The following is a 24176-nucleotide window of genomic DNA, read 5'->3' as shown; positions in this document are numbered from 1 at the left end:
AGTTGTTTAAAGTTGTATGCTGTATCTGAATCATGAAAGTACAATTTTAATTTGCATTGGCATTAAATTCTATTTCTTTAAACATTTTTCTTTTATAATTCAGATAGAGAATACAGTTTAAAAAAATAAAGTTTCTGATTTACTTTATCACATTTGCGTTATTCTCAGGTTATCCTTTGCTGAAGAGATATCTAGACAGGTAGCGTGCACATGTCTGGAGCATAACATGACTGGAAATAGCGCTGCCATCTAGTGCTCTTGCTAATGTATAACATGGTTGCAAAACTGCTACCATATAGTGCTGCAGACACGTGCACACTCCTGAGCTTACCTTCCTGCTTTAAAACAAAAGATAACAAGAAAACAAAGAATTTGATAATAGAAGTAAATTAGAAAGTTGTTATAAAATTGTATGTTCTATCTGAATCGTGAAAGAAACATTTTGGGGTGTGTTTTTTTTTGTTTTTTTTAAAAAAGCAATAAACTCAAGAACATAGAGGGGATATGAAGATATTGCTAAAGATCCTGTTTTATAGAAGCATAAAACAAGTACACAAATACATCTGGGAGCCAGCCCATTTTGAGTTCTCTGGGTTTTTGTGTGCAGGGTACATATGTATGGCATTTTATAAATGTCTGGTTAACATAACCCCCCCCCCCCTAATCTTATATGTATACGTAAATTAATGATTCAACTATTTGCTGATTCTGTCTGGCCAACTACAGTTATTACTGACAGCAGAGGGGCTCATTTTAGGCCCTGTCTACCACCAGTAACCAGAAAATGAATTGAATCCCTTATGGCCCAGCAACACACAACTAATTTAACCCAGTGAGATCTAGTAATACACACATGCATCACTATTTAACCCTCTGGAAGCCAGTAATACACAGAATATTCACTGCTATAACAATCTTGAAGCCATAAAAACCACACAAAGCGTTGACTATACCAACTGGGAACAAGTAAGATGCACACAACCCACCCCCCCCCCCCCAATCCAATAATCGGGGCAACAATGAGGAAGAGGAGCACTGCAATATGCAAGACCATGCTGCATGTGAAGCCTTCCCAGATAAAGAGATCAGTGACAAATGTAAGATGGATTTTCAAAGCTTTAGTGCAGTATGTGCCTGGTGGTATTCTCCATACTGTCTCTAACTTGATGCTGACACGGCATCATGCTCCAGGCAATAAAGAGCGAGTAGAGCAGTGAGCTACACAAGACCTGGGTAGTGTGTAAAGTGCTCTTACAGCCGGCATTGCTCAGGACTGTAGTGAGAGCGTGTGGAGAAGCACGGCTATCAGACCAATGCTGCACTTTGTGCCTCACAGACTGATCAGCAAGATCAGTGATATGACTAACTGGTGCAGAGGTTAACAGAATACACGAAAAGAACAGAAAAAAAGGTACTAAAGATTGTGGTGGTCTTCACATTTTTGTTTTTTTTAAGGAAAGATGGTTTGACACAGAGACCTGATGCCTTCCTTTACCCTCTTGGACAAAAAAGTGCTTTTCAAAATATCTGTGTGAGAGATATTATCTTATATGGATGCCTAAAAAAATACCTATCTTAGTTTTTGAACAGCTGATCAATTAATGTATGCATTGTTTAATTAAAAAATAAACTCTCAATATATTCAGCCATTTACTTTCAAGTTAGTGTGGGTGCTCACAAAACTTGACAAATTCAGTCACTTATTTGTAGTTGTTGCCCAGGCATTAATGATTTATTAAAAAGACATAAAACTTAGTTTAAACATGTCTAAATCTGTAATACTTAATTGTTGTTACTGTTTATATAATTGAAAATAGATCCTGTTAACTGTTTTTAATTTGTCTTCCTTGGTTTCCTCTTTGTGTGTTTTTATTTTTTATTTTTTTTTATTTAGTATGTAGCACTGCTGTCGGTGTCTGGGACAGTAGCGCTTTATTAGCTTATGGTGCCCCTTTTAGGTAAATAACGTGGGATACTTATTCTCATGGGTTTGTTTATGTATGTGCCAAAATGACACTTGCATTAACACGTACCAAGACAATGGCATGACTAGCTTAGATTTTTATAGGCTATATATTGTTTCAAGATATGCCTTCAGCCAATGTTCCTTACCAGACTCAATAGCAGGTAGTTTATTTATATTTGAAACTTTTTAGTTAAAGAACGGATAGAAGTGTACAGTAGAGTCCAGACTTTATGTAGAGCATTGTCTTCTTTGCCTCAAAATGTTGGATAGAGCTAAGGCAGACCCTTATACTTTCATTTTCCTCTATGTATCCAAAAAGGCATAAGTCATACAACATTACTATAAAAAAAAACTTTGAAGATCTACCGTCATTTGTGAAAGCTGTGTATGTGTGGATGAATATAGCATTTTAATATAGGTAAATATAGAGTATCTGTATGTTCTGCTTTTGCATAGGGTGAACTCCAAGTTGTGTAGTTGCTGCATACTCAACCCTATAAATATAGACAAGGTTGGGGAATGTATAGTAGATCCCTGTCTCAGATAAGTGTTTTTTTTTTTTTTTGGCCCAGCAGGTTTTAGTAATGTTAAAGTGCTTTGTTGCATTTTTTTCCGTTAGTTGTGTAACTACTTGCTGTGGCTGCAACCTGGCTATACTGAGTGGTGTGTGTGTGTGGTGACTGCAGATTCTGAATGAACATTATATTTTAATTGCAGTAGGTGAAGAAATGTTCATAAAGGGCAATTAGGCTAACTATTTCAATTTTCTATTTTTTGACAGTTGGTAAACATGAACTAACTGGACACAAAGTTGCTGTAAAGATTTTGAACAGACAGAAGATTCGCAGCCTTGATGTAGTGGGAAAAATTCGAAGAGAGATCCAGAATCTCAAGCTATTTAGACATCCTCATATAATTAAGTTGTAAGTATAACATCCGCCTGTTTTCGGATGAGCACAGTTGACACGTATATTATTTAGTTTACTTTTTCTTCCATATGAGTTCACAAGCCTTGACGTGTGGGATTGAATTCCTGCCACTAGTAGGAGGCAAAGAATTCCTGCCTTCAGGAGGAAGGTAAAGATTAGAGGTGTTCCAGTTTCTACATTGACAGGGTAGCTCAGACCTATGTGAGACCCATTACTCCTCTGGTTTGCTGACTCCTGGATTATGGGGTATTGGAGTACTTGGTTATAGGTGCAGTATTTCCTTGGGATTTCAGCCATAAGCCCCCTCAGGTGTCTCATGAACTTGTCTTTTGGCCTCCTCCTGTGGGATCATCGTGTACTCCTATCTTATCTGAGGTTACATTCACAGCACTAGATTGGCCCTCTACTGGATACAGGTCTTCACAATTGCTGCTTAAATCAGTGGAGTGGGGGCTTCCTCAGGTAAGTGCACTGCCCTCTAATAGCCCACAGGCTTTTTGTAGGTACATGTTAAAGCATAGTCAGAGGACTGTTATCTCACACAATTATGCAGTGCACAAGGGGTTAAAGGGACAGTCTAGTTTAAATTAAACTTTCATTATTCAGATAGGACTTTTAATTTTAATAAACTTTCCAATTTACTTTTATCATCAAATTTGCTTTTTTTTCTCTTGGTATTCTTAGTTTAAACTAAACATAGGTAGGTTTATAAGCCTTTGAGGGCTGCCTCTTATTTGCTTTTTAAATCTCTTTTCAACACAGAGTCAGAAAGTACACGTGGGCCATATAGATAACACTGTGTTCAGGCACAGTGGGTTATTTAAAGGGACAGTAAACCTTAAAATGTTATATAATTCTGCACATAGTGCAGAATTATATAACATTATATTAGCCAAACTTTATAAACACATAATATTCCCTTTTCATTTTTAACAAAAAACGCTGTTTTACAGACCCGCTCTCTGTACTCTGCTGAGCGGGTCTGACAGCAGGAGCGAGCTGCACTTAATGTTATGGCGCGGTCGGACCGGGCTGTGACTATACAGCTGGCCCGATGCGCTGTGTAAAAAAAGCAGACCCGCTCAGCAGAGCGCAGAGAGCGAGTCTGTAAAACAGCGTTTTTTGTTAAAAATGAAAAGGGAATATTATGTGTTTATAAAGTTTGGCTAATATAATGTTATATAATTCTGCACTATGTGCAGAATTATATAACATTAATTTTAAGGTTTACTGACCCTTTAAGATTTAGCACAAAGCAATGCTAAATTTAAGACAATAGATAATAAACAGTCATGTGATCAGGGGGCTGGAAGAAGGTTCCTAGATACAAGGTAATCAGAGGTAAAAAGTATATTAATATAACTGTTGGTTATGCAAAACTGGGGAATAGGTAATAAAGGGATTATCTATCTTTTAAAACAATAACATTTCTATGGTAGACTGTCCCTTTAATGTCTAAACCTTAAAGGTATATGGGTTTATTTTTCACTGACATACTCTGGTTTTTGAGATTATGGACTCTGTTATTTTTATGAACCACTTTTGTAGACCCTTTTTGTCATTTGTAATTTTATTTGTTTATTCTTTTAGCCGCTTGTCGCTTTTACAGCACTTACTGCAGGGAACTAAAACCTCAGCTCAATTTTTAGAGGGTGCTATTATGAGGCACACACACGCACATTTCCTTTTTTTTTTTTTCATTATCCCTCTGACTAGAATGCAAAGTCACTCAGTTCTTCCCGCCATTTGTTTTTCCTGTCTGTAGCTTTTTATTTATTTCATTACCGCAGCACTGCATCCTGGAGGGACTGAGTTTCCCTATTTCTAATAGAGCTTCTGAGGCCTTTCCCCCCCCCCCCCTCTCCTTGGGGTGGTTGTGTGTGTGTTTTTTTTTTTTTTTTTTTAAATAGTTGTTGGTTCATAAAGATAAGTTAGTGTATCTCTCTCAATCTCCGTCCCTTTTGTCTGTGCTTAAGCATCACACATCCTATCTGAGGGATCATGTTGTATAGCAGTGCTCAGGCAAATCCAGATTTTATAGATCAAGTGTATGTAATACAGTTAGCCTCTTATAATACAGGCTTAATTTCCTATGCAGCAGCGCTCACAATGCATCTCTGAATGCATGAGTGTAGGTGCACGCAATTTAACCCCTTAAGGACCAGCGACGTACCCTGTATGTCGCTGGCCTTTTTTTGGGACTTGATTGTTTTATATCGCGGTCTTGCCACCAGCGTTGAGACTGCTCTATTCCACAAAGCCTGCTGGAGGGAGGGAATTAATAGCGTGTTCTTGCTAGACTTGTGCTATTATGTCCTGAAAAAACCCATAACGACCAGTGACATATAGGGTACATTGTGGTCATTAAGGGGTTAATAATGAATGCACATGTGTATGTAGACACAGTCCATATACAGAAGATATCTAATTTCTAGTATATAAGCTGTTTAGATGGTTTATTCTGTAACCAACTTTTGTTTACTGTTCTGTGCACCATGGAGCTGAAGTAAAAATTTTTTTTTTAAATACTTATATATTCATATGCAAAGTACTTCTGTTAATCCATTTACGTTTTGTCAGTTGACATTTATTCTGCTTTGCTTTATTGGGCCCTACTTTGCAAACCTTGAAGGTATGCTCCAAAACACATCCACATAGTGCCTATGTTCCTTATCTATTGTAACTCTGGTTAGCTAGTACAGTGTGCAGTGGTGTTCTCCAAGTGAATGCATGTGACAGTTTTGCACACAATGTAATACTGGCTCAGGTGTATGTATTTCTATACTGTATAGAGAGAACTATTAATGTATAACATCGTACACAGTATATCAATACGCATAAGTACAGGTATGTATCACTTAGCGTCCATGATAAATTCTGTGAAATAGGATGATATGTGATTTAGACATTGTGTAAACACCATACTATATACGTAGTATATGGGATACTGTAGTATCCTTGCATTGAATAAGGGGTTTGGGAGCTATAATGCACTTCACAGTACTGTATTTTCAGGGTGGTGGGGGGATTACAGAATGCTACAACTACTACACCACCGCTCTCTGCAATTTGAAGCATACTTATATCACGACATGTATACTGTATTATAGGTTTTTATATTTATTTTACTATTATATGCCTGGCATCACAATTACTTCGTCCAGGGCCGCCTTGATGGTCTAAATTTTTTTTTAGGAACATATGGACTGCATTAATTTTTTTTTTAATATTATAGCTCTGCAGATTTGATCCTTTTGTAGCAGCAACAAAGTATGTCCCTATTGTGCCCCCTTCAACCATATTTCAATTTAATGGACTGTTTTAGATCCTCTATTATACAATCTCTATCCTAGGGGGTAATAGATTCAGTTCTGGGCCTTTTTGGGGTTTTCCTTCATTCATCATGGGCTACTGTATTAATAGATGCCTGTCTTTTTTGGGCTGAGGTGCAATTTGGAGAACTAAGAGAATGCAAGGAGTTTGGTATCCTCAGGAGGCAAGGTTACATATTATCCATTTTGATTTTCCAAGCATTTCTTAGGCCTCCCTAGTCTTGTCGTCTCCTATTTTCGTTCTCTCAATCATTTCAGCGATTTATTACAGGAGTAACAGATTGGGAAGCAGATTAATTTCAATTGACAATCCCTACACCCAGGGGAATGCTTTTCTCTACCGAGGGGCTTTAATAATCATGTACCCAGGTGGGGTCTCCTCAAATGTTTTTGATGGTTTCTTGCCTCAATCTCAGACTTCAGGTATTCTGTGCCAGATCAAGAATTCTGCTCACTCAATTGATAAAAGCTTTAGCGAGCTTGTGCATTTTCTCCTAGCATAATTATTACTCTGTTTTTGTTCTACTACTGAGTATTGCAGAGAGCCATCCTGGGGAATGCTTCAGTTATTCTGTTGGCTCCAGCGTGGTCCCACTAAATCTTTTATGCAGACCTGTTTCTGATGCAAAGTTCTACCTGACTCATCACATTTCCAGGACCTTTTCTCTTGAGGTCCACTATTTTACTCGGCTCTGAAATCTCAATTTTTTTTTTAATTTCTCTTGTTAAGTGTAGTCAGTCCACAGGTCATCCATTACTTATGGAATATATCTCTTCCTAACAGGGAGCTGCAAGAGGATCACCCAAGCAGAGCTGCTATATAGCTCCTCCCCTCACATGTCATATTCAGTCATTCTCTTGCAGCCTAACTAAAGATAGGTCGCTGTGAGAGGTCTGTGGTGTTTTTTAACTTAGTTTATTTCTTCAATCAAAAGTTTATTTTAAATGGCACCGGAGTGTGCTGTTTGTTCTCAGGCAGCATTAGAAGAAGAATCTGCCTGCGTTTTCTATGATCTTAGCAGACGTAACTAAGATCCACTGGCTGTTCTCATCTGAGGAGTGAGGTAACTTCAGAAAAGGGGAATAGCATGCAGGGCCCCCTGCAAATGAGGTATGTGCAGTAAATTATTTTTCTGAGGAATGGAATTGACTGAGAAAATACTGCTGATACCAATGTAACGTAAGTTCAGCCTTAAATGCAGTGATAGCGACTGGTATTATTAGGCTGATGAGTGTGTGTACACTGAATGTATTTTTCTAAGGAATGGAATTGACTCTGAAAATACTGTTAATACTGAAATAATGTATGAGCCTTAACTGCAGTGAAAGCGACTGGTAGCAGGCTTATTAATAACACTTCATAACTTTTAAAATGTATGTTTAAAACGTTTACTGGCATGTTAATCGTTTTTTGTGAGGTACTTGGTGTTAAAACTTATTGGGGCATGATTTTTACCACATGGCCATCTTTGTTTTCTGCATAGAAACAGTTATCTGAGCTTCCCCACTGTTGTAATATGAGTGGGAGGGGCCTATTTTAGCGCTTTTTTGCGCTGTAAAAATTCAGTCACAATCTGTCTACTTCATCCTCCATGATCCAGATCGTCTCTAGAGAGCTCAGGGGTCTTCAAAATTCATTTTGAGGGAGGTAATCAGTCACAGCAGAGCTGTGACAGTGTGTTTTGACTGTGAGAAAAACGTTAATTATTAAATTGTTATCCGTTTTTTTTGTATTAAGGGGTTAATCATCCATTTGCTGGTGGGCGCAATCCTTTGCTAACTTAATACATTTATTGTGAAAAATTGGTTGCTATAACTATTTTGGTTCATTGTTATTTCAACTGTGACAGCTTTTTGTGCTTCTTAAAGGCACAGTAGCGTTTTTTATATTACTTGTAAATTTATTTAGAAAAGTATTTCCAAGCTTGCTAGTCTCATTGCTAGTCTGTTTAAACATGTCTGACTCAGATGAATCTCTTTGTTCACTATGTTTAAAGGCCAATGTGGAGCCCAATAGAAATTTGTGTACTAATGGCATTGATGTTACTTTAAATAAAAGTCAATCTTTACATGCAAAGAAATTATCACCAGACAACGAGGGGGAAGTTATGCCGACTAACTCTCCTCACGTGTCAGTACCTTCGCCTCCCGCTCAGGAGGTGCGTGATTTTGTGGCGCCAAGTACATCAGGGAGGCCCTTAAAAATCACTTTGCAAGACATGGCTACTGTTATGACAGAAGTATTATCTAAATTGCCAGAATTAAGAGGCAAGCGCGATAGCTCTGGGTTAAGGACAGAGCGCGCGGATGAGGTGAGAGCCATGTCAGATACTGCGTCACAGTTTGCAGAACATGAAGACGGAGAGCTTCATTCTGTGGGTGACGGATCTGATCCAGGGAGACTGGGTTCAGAGATTTCTAATTTTAAATTTAAGCTTGAGAACCTCCGTATATTGCTAGGGGAGGTATTAGCGGCTCTGAATGATTGTAACACGGTTGCAATTCCAGAAAAATTATGTAGGTTGGATAGATACTATGCGGTACCGGTGTGTACTGACGTGTTTCCTATACCTAAAAGGCTTACAGAGATTATTAGCAAGGAGTGGGATAGACCTGGTGTGCCTTTTTCCCCTCCTCCCATATTTAGGAAAATGTTTCCTATAGACGCCACACGAGACTTATGGCAGACGGTCCCTAAGGTGGAGGGAGCAGTTTCTACTTTAGCTAAGCGTACCACTATCCCGGTGGAGGATAGTTGTGCTTTTTCAGATCCAATGGATAAGAAATTAGAGGGTTACCTTAAGAAGATGTTTGTTCAACAAGGTTTTATCTTACAGCCCCTTGCATGCATTGCGCCTGTCACTGCTGCGGCGGCATTCTGGTTTGAGTCTCTGGAAGAGGCCATTCGCACTGCTCCATTGGATGAAATTATGAACAAGCTTAAAGCACTTAAGCTAGCTAACGCATTTGTTTCTGATGCCGTTGTACATTTAACCAAACTTACGGCTAAGAACTCCGTATTCGCCATCCAAGCGCGCAGAGCGCTATGGCTTAAATCCTGGTCAGCTGACGTGACTTCTAAATCAAAATTGCTTAATATTCCTTTCAAAGGGCAGACCTTATTCGGGCCTGGCTTGAAAGAAATTATAGCTGACATTACGGGAGGTAAGGGCCATGCTCTACCTCAGGGCAAAATCAAAGGCCAAACAGTCTAATTTTCGTGCCTTTCGTAACTTCAAGGCAGGAGCAGCACCAACTTCCTCCGCTCCAAAACAGGAAGGAGCTGTTGCTCGTTACAGGCAGGGCTGGAAAGTTAACCAGTCCTGGAACAAGGGCAAGCAGGCCAAGAAACCTGCTGCTGCCCCTAAGACAGCATGAAGAGCGGGCCCCCTATCCGGAAACGGATCTAGTGGGGGGCAGACTTTCTCTCTTCGCCCAGGCTTGGGCAAGAGATGTCCAGGATCCCTGGGCGTTGGAGATAATATCTCAGGGATATCTACTGGACTTCAAAACTTCTCCACGAGGGAGATTTCATCTTTCAAGGTTATCAGCAAACCAAATAAAGAAAGAGGCATTTCTACGCTGTGTACAAGACCTCTTACTAATGGGGGTGATCCACCCAGTTTCGCGGACGGAACACGGGCAAGGATTCTATTCAAATCTATTTGTGGTTCCCAAGAAAGAGGGAACCTTCAGACCAATCTTGGACTTAAAAATCCTAAACAAATTCCTAAGAGTTCCATCATTCAAAATGTAAACTATTCGTACCATCCTTCCCATGATCCAAGAGGGTCAATACATGACCACAGTGGACTTAAAGGATGCCTACCTTCACATACCGATTCACAAGGATCATTATCGGTACCTAAGATTTGCCTTCCTAGACAGGCATTACCAGTTTGTAGCTCTTCCCTTCGGATTAGCTACGGCTCCAAGAATCTTTACAAAAGTTCTGGGCTCACTTCTGGCGGTACTAAGACCGCGAGGCATAGCGGTGACTCCGTACCTAGACGACATTCTGATTCAAGCGTCAAGTTTTCAAACTGCCAAGTCTCATACAGAGATAGTTCTGGCATTTCTGAGGTCGCATGGGTGGGAGGTGAACGTGGAAAAGAGTTCTCTATTACCACTTACAAGGGTTCCCTTTCTAGGGACTCTTATAGATTCTGTAGAGATGAAAATTTACCTGACAGAGGCCAGGTTATCAAAGCTTCTAAATGCTTGCCGTGTCCTTCATTACATTTCACACCCGTCAGTAGCTCAGTGCATGGAAGTAATCGGCTTAATGGTAGCGGCAATGGACATAGTTCCATTTGCCCGCCTACATCTCAGACCGCTGCAATTGTGCATGCTAAGTCAGTGGAACGGGGATTACTCAGATTTGTCCCCCCTACTAAATCTGGATCAAGAGACCAGAGATTCTCTTCTATGGTGGCTTTCTCGGCCACATCTGTCCAAGGGGATGACCTTTCGCAGGCCAGATTGGACGATTGTAACAACAGACGCCAGCCTTCTAGGCTGGGGAGCAATCTGGAACTCCCTGAAGGCTCAGGGACTATGGACTCAGGAGGAGAAACTCCTCCCAATAAATATTCTGGAATTAAGAGCAATATTCAATGCTCTCCTAGCTTGGCCTCAGTTAGCAACCCTGAGGTTCATCAGATTTCAGTCGGACAACATCACGACTGTGGCTTACATCAACCATCAAGGGGGAACCAGAAGTTCCCTAGCGATGTTGGAAGTTTCAAAGATAATTTGCTGGGCAGAGTCTCACTCTTGCCACCTGTCAGCGATTTACATCCCAGGCATGGAGAACTGGGAGGCGGATTTTCTAAGTCGCCAGACTTTTCATCCGGAGGTTTTTGCTCAACTGATTCATCGTTGGGGCAAACCAGATCTGGATCTCATGACGTCTCGCCAGAACGCCAAACTTCCTTGTTACGGATCCAGGTCCAGGGACCCGGGAGCGGTGCTGATAGATGCTCTGACAGCCCCTTGGGTCTTCAACATGGCTTATGTGTTTCCACCATTTCCGATGCTTCCTCGTTTGATTGCCAAGATCAAACAGGAGAGAGCTTCGGTGATTCTGATAGCGCCTGCGTGGCCACGCAGGACCTGGTATGCAGACCTAGTGGACATGTCGTCCTGTCCACCGTGGTCTCTGCCTCTGAGACAGGACCTTCTAATTCAGGGTCCTTTCAACCATCCAAATCTAATTTCTCTGAGGCTGACTGCATGGAGATTGAACGCTTGATTCTATCAAAGCGTGGCTTCTCGGAGTCGGTTATTGATACCTTAATACAGGCTAGGAAGCCTGTTACCAGAAAAATTTACCATAAGATATGGCGTAAATATTTATATTGGTGCGAATCCAAGAGTTACTCATGGAGTAAGGTTAGGATTCCTAGGATATTGTCCTTTCTACAAGACTGTTTAGAAAAGGGCTTATCTGCTAGTTCATTAAAGGGACAGATTTCTGCTCTGTCTATTCTACACAAACGTCTGGCTGAAGTTCCAGACGTTCAGGCTTTTTGTCAGGCTTTAGCTAGGATTAAGCCTGTGTTTAAGACCGTTGCTCCACCGTGGAGCTTAAACTTAGTTCTTAACGTTCTTCAAGGCGTTCCATTTGAACCCCTTCATTCCATTGATATCAAGCTGTTATCCTGGAAGGTTCTGTTTTTGATGGCTATTTCCTCGGCTCGAAGAGTCTCTGAGTTATCTGCCTTACATTGTGATTCTCCTTATCTGATTTTTCATTCAGACAAGGTAGTTCTGCGTACTAAACCTGGGTTCTTACCTAAGGTAGTTACTAACAGGAATATCAATCAAGAGATTGTTGTTCCATCACTGTGTCCTAATCCTTCTTCAAAGAAGGAACGACTTTTGCATAATCTGGACGTAGTCCGTGCCCTGAAGTTCTATTTGCAGGCAACTAAAGATTTTCGTCAAACTTCTTCCCTGTTTGTCGTTTACTCTGGACAGAGAAGAGGTCAAAAGGCTTCGGCTACCTCTCTCTTTTTGGCTTCGTAGCATAATACGTTTAGCCTATGAGACTGCTGGACAGCAGCCTCCTGAAAGGATTACAGCTCATTCTACTAGAGCTGTGGCTTCCACCTGGGCCTTTAAAAATGAGGCCTCTGTTGAACAGATTTGCAAGGCTGCAACTTGGTCTTCACTTCACACTTTTTCAAAATTTTACAAATTTGACACTTTTGCTTCGTCGGAGGCTATTTTTGGGAGAAAGGTACTTCAGGCAGTGGTTCCTTCTGTTTAATGTTCCTGCCTTGTCCCTCCCTTCATCCGTGTACTTTAGCTTTGGTATTGGTATTCCATAAGTAATGGATGACCCGTGGACTGACTACACTTAACAAGAGAAAACATAATTTATGCTTACCTGATAAATTTATTTCTCTTGTAGTGTAGTCAGTCCACGGCCCGCCCTGTCTTTAAGGCAGACCTAAATTTTAATTAAACTCCAGTCACCACTGCACCCTATGGTTTCTCCTTTCTCGTCTGGTTTTGGTCGAATGACTGAATATGACATGTGAGGGGAGGAGCTATATAGCAGCTCTGCTTGGGTGATCCTCTTGCAGCTTCCTGTTAGGAAGAGATATATTCCATAAGTAATGGATGACCCGTGGACTGACTACACTACAAGAGAAATAAATTTATCAGGTAAGCATAAATTATGTTTTTTTTTTTTTTTTTTGTGGCTTGGAGGTTGACCAATTAATGTTGATGTACAGAAGTTTTCTCTGATACACTGTAACTTTCTTGCTAAAAAATGAAAACTATGAAAGTGTATCTTAAAATATCGGAGGTATATTTTTCCTGGCGTGAATTTTGCAGATTTAGAGGGCATTCTTTGGAATTCCTAGAATTATTCTATGATTAGATAAGGGTTTATCACCTATTCCTTTCAGAGTCAAATTTCAGCTCTTTCGATTTTGCTTCTCAAAAGATTACACACCAGAAATGGTGGTTTCCTTTAGGGTTTTTTTTTTTTTTAAAGTGAGACTCCTTGATAACCTAGAAAAGATTAGAGCCTTACATTTTTATTTACTGACTACCAAGGGATCCGTTTATTCAGGTCTTCTGAAATGATGCTTCTTTTTGGCACAGATTTGCAAAACCACAACCTGGTCTTCCTTTCATACATTTTCCAAATATTTTACTTTTTTGGTTTTTTTTTTTTTTGCTTCTTCGGAAGCAAGTTTGGCAGGAAAGTCCTTCAAACCTCAGTGTCAGGCAATTAGGAACTGCTTTATTCTTGTCCCAACCTTTCCTTGTTGGGAACTCCACAGCTTGGGTATAAATTCCCACACATCAAGACTTGTGGACTCTCGCCATCATATGAAAGGAAACTTATAAATCCTTTTCTTTCAAGATGGTGAGAGTCAACGAGAACCCGCCAAATTGTAGTTGTTGCCGGCAGCTTTATTTGGATCTTTTCATCCCCTGCTTTCTTTCCTATCTTTTCTCTGCTATATGTTAAAGGACCAGTAAATACAGTATATTTGCATAATCAACAAATGCATAATAAAAAGAAAATACAATAGCACTTAGTCTGTAAGAAAAAAAATCTTACTCATTAAGTTCAAAGTTGTCTATTTCCACTCCTCTTGTATCGTGACAGCCATCAGCCAATCACAAATGCATATACATATATTCTGTGAATTCTTGCACATGCTCAGGAGGAGCTGATGACTCAAAGTGTAAATGTAAGATTGTGCAATTTTTTTTTATATCAAAGTAAATTGGAAAGTTGTTAAACTGCATGCTCCATATGAATCTTGAAAGATTTTAATTTTAACTTAAAGGAAACCCCGACATTTTCTTTCATGATTTGGATAGAACATACAACTTTCCAATTTGCTTCTATTATCTCATTTACTTAATTATTTTGTTGTTCTAGCTGAGCACATCTAGTTAGCCAATCACAAGAGACAAATGTTTGCAGGAACCAATTAGCAGCTAGCTCCTACTAGTGAGGATATGTGCATGTTCTCTTTCAGCAAGGGATACAAAGAGAACTAAGTAAATTTGAAAATAGAAGTGAATTAAAAAGTCTTAAAATTACATGCTCTGTCTGAATCATGCAAATTTTGACTTTCCTATCCCTTAAGAGTCCCTTTAACCCTTCGAGTACGAACGACTGCTCTGAACCATCGCAAATTGTCCCAGTCAGATGCTAATGGATTAGTCGTCGTCAGTACTCACCCACCTTGAGGGCAATCTGGGGGCTCCCACTGACTCCCACCCCGGTGATCTGACCTATATAGTGACAGGCATCACCACGTTTCGCGTTGTGAAGTCATGACCAATGGCATGATGACGTCACTAAATTTATGTAAAATTTACAATGAACAATATAGGGAAATGGGGGCATGCTGCTTAGAAGCCTGTATCTCAGGCATCTAAGCCGCTACAGACACCCAAGACCCACCGTTGAAAAGGTAATTGCCTAACCTTTCCAACAGTGTTGGTCTTGGATCTGGGGAAATAAAATTTAAGAAGTAAAAAAAAAATATTTAAAAAAAAAAACAAAAAAAAAAAACTCAAATCCAGCTTGGCACTCAAAGGGTTAATCTGAGTAGTATAGTGAGGTGGGAGGGATTAAAAGCTATGGTTATTTGCCACCTCCTGGTGGAGGGAATTCAATCCCACATGTCAAAGCTGGAGCTCGCCATCCTGAAAGAAAATAATTTTATCAGGTAAACATAAATGTAGTTTTATTGAATATTCCAAAAGACAATACATTGTGTGAAGTTTTGTATTACAATATCAATGGGATATATGACAAACTGTAAATAGTGCATGCTTATTACAGATATAACAAATGGGCATTGCGTTCATACAGTATAACCTTACATACTCAACGTTAAATGAAAGAAGAACAAACTACTGAACTCGCTACCCAGGGCCCTGCAAGACTCTAGGAAAACAAAAGGAGCTGCCTGGACCTGAAAAAAAATAAATAAAGGGGAGAAACTAAATAGAGGGGAGAAACTAAGTTAAACAAGATTTCACTTTTTTATCCAGATTTCACAAATTAGACAAAGGTCCAATTTGTTGCGTAAGGAAACAAAATATTCCTTTCTGGATTAATTTTTTGTTTTTGTTTTTATCGCACCCACACACACGCACCCACAAAATGCATACTTTCAAACAAACCAACTGGGAACCTCCCAGGGTGACCCCTCCTTTGTTATCCATGTAAGCATACAAGCCCATGTGTTAGTAAATCAGCTCTCATGAAGGTCATTTACTAACAGTGCAACTCTTGGCAGGGCCCATTACCCACTTGTTTCCTAAATGTTCCCTTGCATATCATCATGCCTCTGTTTTATAGCGCTGCAGAACTGACGCTCTACAAATAACAATGATGATAATCTTGAAGAGAATTTGCCACTCCCACTAGATATGGGCCGGTGCACTAATGAGTCAACATTTTAAATATTTGGCTGTAACAGAAGGCGGTTTGTTTGAAGGAGAGTCTTACAAGAATGCAGGCAACAGTGAAGCATGGTTGAGGTTCCTTGCAAGTTTGGAGCTGCATTTCTGTAAATGAAGTTCGGTATTTCGTCAGAAGTAATGGTCTACTCAATGCTGAGAACAGGAAGATGCTTATCCATCATGCAATGCCATCAGGGAGGCATCTGAATGGCCACAATATTCTGCGGCATGAGTGACTCTAAACATACAGCTAAAGGCATTAAGAACTATCTTCGGTGTAAAAAAGGAGTCATGAGAGGTCATCCCTGATCTAATCATAGTTTGTCTGGGATTTCATAAAGAGGCGGAAGCAACTGAGGCTCCCTAAATCCACAGAACTGAGGTTGTTCCAAACAAATTAGAGAACTAACCAATCTGCCGAGTTACTTTATGAAAAAATAGTGGGGGGGGAGTCAAAGGGTGGTCAAACTAATTGTAACGTTTTCTACTTTTTTTTTTAAAGCATTATTACATTACAGAATTAATTTGCCTGCAGCTGAAAAGTTTGTTTTTTGTTCTTTCAGTACTGTCATTAAAGCGGCAAAATATTTACCTTGAATTACACTTTAGATCAGGGGGTCACACCTGGCTCTCCAATCATTTTTATTTGGTCTGTGTCACCCCTGAGCATAAAACAGACCACAGTAATTTGTCACCTAAAAAGCTCCCCTTAAATTCTCATTAGGGGCTTTTTAAGTTGCATGTGTGCCAAATAATGTAAAATGGGACTATAAAGTTTAAAATGTTTGTGTTTTTTTTTTTTTTTCTCTGTATGTTCTAACATGATTATCTAATTGTTTGAGTTCTATTGTTTCAATAGTGTTGTCCTCTATATTGCCTATACTAACAGACTTAATCGTATACAGATATAAAACCTGTTCCATCGGATCACTGCAACATCACGTGCGCAGTTGCAAGTTGTGTGTTGGTTTATTTTTTTAGTAGCAGTCTTAACGGTGAATCTGCTAGGGACAAACTTGCAAATGTGTTTCTGTGACATCTGACCTATTTGCTAGTAGGAACGCAAAAAATGCACTGCTATAGAAATACATAGTGCATGTGATGCCTCTCCTATTGGCTGCCCTGGGTGATTTAAAGGGTAAATAAAAGTTGTCTTTGATGTAAATACTATTTATTTAATGATTAGTGTGCTAACATTTTATGTTTATGATGTGCTAAAGCAGATTAAACACTTTTTTTTTTTTTTTTTTTTTTTTTTTTTTTAATATATATATTCTTTCTTAGGTACCAGGTAATAAGTACTCCAACAGATATATTCATGGTTATGGAATATGTTGCTGGTGGTGAACTCTTTGACTATATATGTAAAAATGGGAAGGTAAGAATTTTTGTTTTTAAAGCTTATAAAGTAATAAGTATATTTGTAGAATCGTTTGTAATCTCGCACTATCACTAAAATGGCATAATTTCTTAATTGGTCTATAGTTTCTCACGATACAGTGTACACGCACACACCTTTAATACCAGGTGTTTTAATTCTGAATTGAAATTGACAGATTTTAAGTGTCAAATTTAGTATTTTTTTTTTGACAAAGGAATTCAATTTCTTTCTTTTACCCTATAAAGGGATACTAAACCCACATTTTTTTTCATGATGCAAATAGAGCATGCCTTTTGTAAAGGACCAGTCAACACAGTAGATTTGCATAATCAACAAATGCAAGATAACAAGACAATTCAATAGACCATTTTAAAAGTTGTCTTTTTCCACTCCCCCTGTACCATGTGACAACCATCAGCCAATCACAAATGCATACACATACCATGTGACAGCCATCAGCCATTCACAAATGCATACACACTTATTCTTGCACATGCTCAGTAGGAGCTGGTGACTCAAAGTTTAAATATAAAAAGACTGCACATTTTGGAAGTAAATTGGAAAGTTGTTTAAAATGGCATGCTCTTATCTGAATAATGAAAGTTTAATTTTGACTTGAGTGTCCCTTTAAGCAACTTTCTAATTAACTCAGATTATCAATTTTTCTTCTCTTGATATCTTTATTTAAAAAGCATGAATGTAAACATTAGGAGCCTGCCCATTTTAGGTTCAGCACCCTGGATAGCGCTTGCTTATTGGTGGCTACATTTAGCCACCAATAAGCAAGTGTAACCCAGGTTCTGAACCAAAAATGAGCCGGCTCCTAAGGTTTACATTAGTGCTTTTTAAATAAAGATAGCAAGAGAACGAAGACATTTATAATACGAGTAATTTAGAAAGTTGCTTAAAAATGCATGCTCTGATTCATGAAAGAAAACATTTGGGATTTAGTATCCCTTTTTAATGAGATTTCAGAGCAAAATTTGTCCAAAGGAACAGTCAATTTACAATTTTTTTTTTTTTTTTTTTTATTTTTTTTTGTGTTCCTTAGTGAAGCTTATTTCCAGGGCAAAATCCATATTCATTTAACTTGGTCAGAAAAGTGAACCAGAGAACTCCTAGATGGGGTATACATTATCTCTCACTAAAACAAGTATTTGCATATGTTAGCCAGAGTTCTCTTGCATTTGCATTCTAATAAAAGGGGTATAACACACAACGTTTGAGGTAAGGCACTAGAGGTCACCCTCATTAAAGTGATGGTAAACTCTACCCTTTATAAAAACAGTTCCGGAATGTTAGTGATATTTTAGATGGCGTTTTTAATTCATCATTTGTAATGAAGTTGCACTATAACTTTTTAATATAGATATGAAGTTCAAATATCCCACGCTCCGCCGCCCACTTTAAAAGTCAATTTTTCTGTGAGCCAACGGTTTGATCTGTCAATCGGCACTGTATCTACAACAAAAGGACCCAAAGGGGAGAGCACTGATTGGACAGAAATTCAAACCTTAAGCTCAAAGACAAATTTACTTTTGAAGTTGTGGGCGGGGCATTTTATTTTCATATCTTCATTAAAAGGTAAGTTAAAGTGTATCTTTAGTACATCTGGAGAATTTACGATCACTTTAAACACTGCGCAGTTGCAGCAGGTGATCAGTTACTATGGCGATCATCTGGAAAATTAGATGGAGGGGGGGCCTGACCTTCCTTTAAAAGGGACAGTCTACTCCAGAATTGTTTTTTCTTTAAAAAGATCATCCCTTTATTACCCTTTCCCCAGTTTTTTTTTGCCTAGCCAACATGATTATATAAATCTTTCTTTCTAATGACACGGTGAGTCCATGGATCATCTATAATTACTGTTCAGAATATCACTCCTGGCCAGCAGGAGACGGCAAAGAGCACCACAGTAAAGCTGTTAAATATCACCTCCCTTTCCTCCAACCCCAGTCATTCTCTTTGCCTACGTTAAGAGCAAGGAGGTGGTAAAGTTTAGGTGTCTGAAAGAAGATTCTTCAATCAAGATTTTATTTTTCTTCAGCAGAGCAAGTTTGTTCTGTTTCTTCCTGGGGTTTAGCTGTAGTCCATGTCAGTCACTTCAGTAGAGCAGTGGTGGCTTTTAAGCAATTGGGAACTTGTGGGGTATAATTCCTGCTGCGCCTCCCAAATAGTTATTGCTGCCCTAACTTGAAAGCCCGAGTAAGATTATTCAGTTTTCTTTCCACAGGTCCATATGAGGAAGGAAACCCTCTCAAACCGAGTGAGCTGTCCTGCTGCCGGGCAGATATACATTTAGGTAAGTGCTGAATTTATTTTCTGACAGAAGACAGGAAATATATGGCACTTTAACAGTTAGTTCTGTTTGGGACATTAATACCTTTGATCCTATTATGGGTTAATGGGATAATGTGTTGCAGTTTGTTGCAGGCACTGGGGACAAACTTCTATTAATCAGGCTCAGTAGTGTTTTGTGTCCGGTGTGTTCCGGACAGGGTTCACTGAGAGGATTATCTTTCTATGGGACTCTAATAGACTTGATAATTTTATTTGTTTTCCTGTTTTTAACAAACCTCTTAAGAGAGTTGGTCTGAAGTGTAGAGAAGAGCGGTCTTAGATTTGACAGCAAAAATTGTTTGTCAGGGGACCGTTAGAGCACGACTGGCGCCATTTCTAAAGGGCTGCGTCGATGTTTGTTTGTGTAACATCATGAGCACGCATTGTGGTTAGCCTTGAATTTTGCAACTCCGCTTTTAAAAGCGTTTTCAGGAGGCTGCACGATGGTGCCAGTGTCCTGCTGGGGGGTAAGTCATCGGCAGGAATTTCTACACAAGGGTCAGAAAGCATTTTAGAGACAATGTGTAGACGGAGTGAAGCTCCATTACGTTCTGTCTGTTGGCCACGCCTCCATTGCATTATCGGAACAGCGCCATTTAGAGGAGCTGAGCGTATATCTTCAACTCCATCTTGTTCTCCAGAGTGAATGGAACGGAGTTGTTCTGTTTCCCTTGTATATTTAAAGTATATGGATACTACATCATCAATCCTAGATTCCTTCTTGGAGTATAGTAGAATCTCTCCAATTTGGATGTCTGCATTAAAAAGGGCAGGCTGCTATAGCAGTATGTGTTTACCCTAGTACTTGTGAGTTTCAGTATGCTCCTTCAAACATTCGATGTCATATTTATCACTTTCTAGTTCTCTGTGATATGGACATAGGGTATGATAGGTTGATATGTTCCCTTGCAAATAAAGATAATGAGGAACATATTGCTTTATTCTTTCATCTGTTCTTTTGGAGATTTTTTTTATTATAAATGTTCCTTTTTAATTTATAAATTACATTTTTAATATAAAATTTAGAATTTAAGATTTCTCTTGTTAAGTGTATCCAGTCCACGGATCATCCATTACTTGTGGGATATTCTCCTTCCCAACAGGAAGTTGCAAGAGGATCACCCACAGCAGAGCTGCTATATAGCTCCTCCCCTCACTGCCATATCCAGTCATTCTCTTGCAACTCTCAACTAAGATGGAGGTCGTAAGAGGACTGTGGTGTTTTATACTTAGTTTATTTCTTCAATCAAAAGTTTATTTTTAAATGGTACCGGAGTGTACTGTTTATCTCAGGCAGTATTTAGAAGAAGAATCTGCCTGCGTTTTCTATGATCTTAGCAGAAGTAACTAAGATCCTTTGCTGTTCTCACATATTCTGAGGAGTGAGGTAACTTCAGAGGGGGAATAGCGTGCAGGTTTTCCTGTAATAAGGTATGTGCAGCTAAAATATTTTTCTAGGGATGGAATTTGCTAGAAAATGCTGCTGATACCGAAGTAATGTAAGTAAAGCCTTAAATGCAGTGATAGCGACTGGTATCAAGCTTATTAATAGAGATACATACTCATGTTTAATCGTTTTTTACATATGTTTGGTGATAAAACTTATTGGGGCCTAGTTTTTTCCACATGGCTGGCTTTAATTTTGCCTAGAAACAGTTCCCTGAGGCTTCCCACTGTTGTAATATGAGTGGGAGGGGCCTATTTTGGCGTTTTTTTGCACAGCAAAAATTAGACACAGACATCCAGCTTCTTCCTGCATGATCCAGGACTTCTCTGAAGGGCTCAAAAGGCTTCAAAAGTCGTATTGAGGGAGGTAAAAAGCCACAGTAGAGCTGTGGCAGTTGTTATGACTGTTTAAAAAACGTTTTTGTCATTGGTTCCGTTTTTGGTATTAAGGGGTTAATCATCCATTTGCAAGTGGGTGCAATGCTCTGCTAACTTATTACATGCACTGTAAAAATTTCGTTAGTGTAACTGCATTTTTTCACTGTTATTTCAAAATTTGGGAAAATTTGTGTTAAAGGCGCAGTAACGTTTTTTATATTGCTTGTAAACTTGTTTTAAAGTGTTTTCCAAGCTTGCTAGTCTCATTGCTAGTCTGTTTAAACATGTCTGACACAGAGGAACCTACTTGTTCATTATGTTTGAAAGCCATGGTGGAGCCCCATAGGAGAATGTGTACTAAATGTATTGATTTCACCTTAAACAGTAAAGATCAGTCTTTATCTATAAAAGAATTATCACCAGAGGGTTATGCCGACTAACTCTCCCCACGTGTCAGACCCTTCGCCTCCCGCTCAGGGGACGCACGCTAATATGGCGCCAATTACATCAGGGACGCCCATAGCGATTACCTTGCAGGACATGGCTGCAATCATGAATAATACCCTGTCAGAGGTATTATCTAGATTGCCTGAATTAAGAGGCAAGCGCGATAGCTCTGGGGTTAGGAGAGATACAGAGCGCGCAAATGCTGTAAGAGCCATGTCTGATACTGCGTCACAGTATGCAGAACATGAGGACGGAGAGCTTCAGTCTGTGGGTGACATCTCTGACTCGGGGAAACCTGATTCAGAGATTTCTAATTTTAAATTTAAGCTTGAGAACCTCCGTGTATTGCTTGGGGAGGTATTAGCTGTTCTGAATGACTGTAACACAGTTGCAATTACAGAGAAATTGTGTAGGCTGGATAGATACTATGCGGTGCCGGTGTGTACTGACGTTTTTCCTATACCTAAAAGGCTTACAGAAATTTAGCAAGGAGTGGGATAGACCCGGTGTGCCCTTTTCCCCACCTCCTTTATTTAGAAAAATGTTTCCAATAGACGCCACTACACGGGACTTATGGCAGACGGTCCCTAAGGTGGAGGGAGCAGTTTCTACTTTAGCAAAGCGTACCACTATCCCGGTTGAGGACAGTTGTACTTTTTCAGATCCAATGGATAAAAAATTAGAGGGTTACCTTAAGAAAATGTTTATTCAACAAGGTTTTATTTTACAGCCCCTTGCATGCATTGCGCCTGTCACTGCTGCGGCGGCATTCTGGTTTGAGGCCCTGGAAGAGGCCATCCAGACAGCTCCATTGAATGAAATTATTGACAAGCTTAGAACGCTTAAGCTAGCTAACTCATTTGTTTCTGATGCCATTGTTCATTTGACTAAACTAACGGCTAAGAATTCCGGATTCGCCATCCAGGCGCGTAGGGCGCTATGGCTTAAATCCTGGTCAGCTGACGTGACTTCAAAGTCTAAATTACTCAACATTCCTTTCAAGGGGCAGACCTTATTCGGGCCTGGCTTGAAGGAAATTATTGCTGACATTACTGGAGGCAAGGGTCATACCCTTCCTCAGGACAGGGCCAAATCAAAGGCCAAACAGTCTAATTTTCGTGCCTTAAGAAATTTCAAGGCAGGAGCAGAATCAACTTCCTCCGCTTCAAAACAAGAGGGAACTGTTGCTCATTCCAGACAGGCCTGGAAACCTAACCAGTCCTGGAACAAGGGCAAGCAGGCCAGAAAGCCTGCTGCTGCCCCCAAGACAGCATGAAGGAACGGCCCCCTATCCGGAAACGGATCTAGTGGGGGGCAGACTTTCTCTCTTCGCCCAGGCGTGGGCAAGAGATGTTCAGGATCCCTGGGCGTTGGAGATCATATCTCAGGGATATCTTCTGGACTTCAAAGCTTCTCCTCCACAAGGGAGATTTCATCTTTCAAGGTTATCAGCAAACCAGATAAAGAGAGGCATTCCTAAGCTGTGTGCAAGACCTCCTAGTAATGGGAGTGATCCATCCAGTTCCGCGGACGGAACAAGGACATGGATTTTATTCAAATCTGTTTGTGGTTCCCAAGAAAGAGGGAACCTTCAGACCAATCTTGGATTTAAAGATCTTAAACATATTCCTCAGAGTAACATCATTCAAAATGGAAACTATTCGGACCATCCTACCCATGATCCAAGAGGGTCAGTACATGACCACAGTGGACTTAAAGGATGCCTACCTTCACATACCGATTCACAAAGATCATCATCGGTTCCTAAGGTTTGCCTTTCTAGACGGGCATTACCAATTTGTAGCTCTTCCCTTCGGGTTCTGGGCTGACTTCTGGCGGTTCTAAGACCGCGAGGCATAGCGGATGCTCCGTATCTAGACGACATCCTGATACAGGCGTCAAGCTTTCAAATTGCCAAGTCTCATACAGAGATAGTTCTGGCATTTCTGAGGTCGCATGGGTGGAAAGTGAACGTGGAAAAGAGTTCTCTATCACCACTCACAAGAGTCTCCTTCCTAGGGACTCTTATAGATTCTGTAGAGATGAAAATTTACCTGACGGAATCCAGGTTATCAACTTCTAAATGCTTGCCGTGTCCTTCATTCCATTCCACGGTCGTCAGTGGCTCAGTGCATGGAAGTAATCGGCTTAATGGTAGCGGCAATGGACATAGTGCCATTTGCGCGCCTGCATCTCAGACCGCTGCAATTATGCATGCTAAGTCAGTGGAATGGGGATTACTCAGATTTGTCCCCTCTACTAAATCTGGATCAAGAGACCAGAGATTCTCTTCTCTGGTGGCTTTCTCGGGTCCATCTGTCCAAAGGGATGACCTTTCGCAAGCCAGATTGGACGATTGTAACAGATGCCAGCCTTCTAGGTAGGGGCGCAGTCTGGAACTCCCTGATGGCTCAGGGATCGTGGACTCAGGAGGAGAAACTCCTCCCAATAAATATTCTGGAGTTAAGAGCAATATTCAATGCTCTTCTAGCTTGGCCTCA

The 24176-nt window shown here is 39.9% G+C and overlaps 1 protein-coding gene across 1 annotated transcript in view; it reads left to right on the top strand.

The window, feature by feature from the left end:
• PRKAA1 (protein kinase AMP-activated catalytic subunit alpha 1) overlaps nucleotides 1-24176 on the top strand; it is a 144695-nt gene that overhangs the window by 38479 nt on the left and 82040 nt on the right. Inside the window, exons 2-3 of the mRNA XM_053701233.1 lie at nucleotides 2748-2889; nucleotides 16968-17061. Coding sequence (XP_053557208.1) covers nucleotides 2748-2889; nucleotides 16968-17061 — 236 coding nt within the window. The remainder of the gene's footprint in view (nucleotides 1-2747; nucleotides 2890-16967; nucleotides 17062-24176) is intronic.

This window comes from Bombina bombina, chromosome 2, assembly GCF_027579735.1.
Source record: "Bombina bombina isolate aBomBom1 chromosome 2, aBomBom1.pri, whole genome shotgun sequence".
In the NCBI taxonomy this organism is placed as follows: Eukaryota; Metazoa; Chordata; class Amphibia; order Anura; family Bombinatoridae; genus Bombina; species Bombina bombina.
This window is presented reverse-complemented; position numbering and strand designations above follow the sequence as displayed.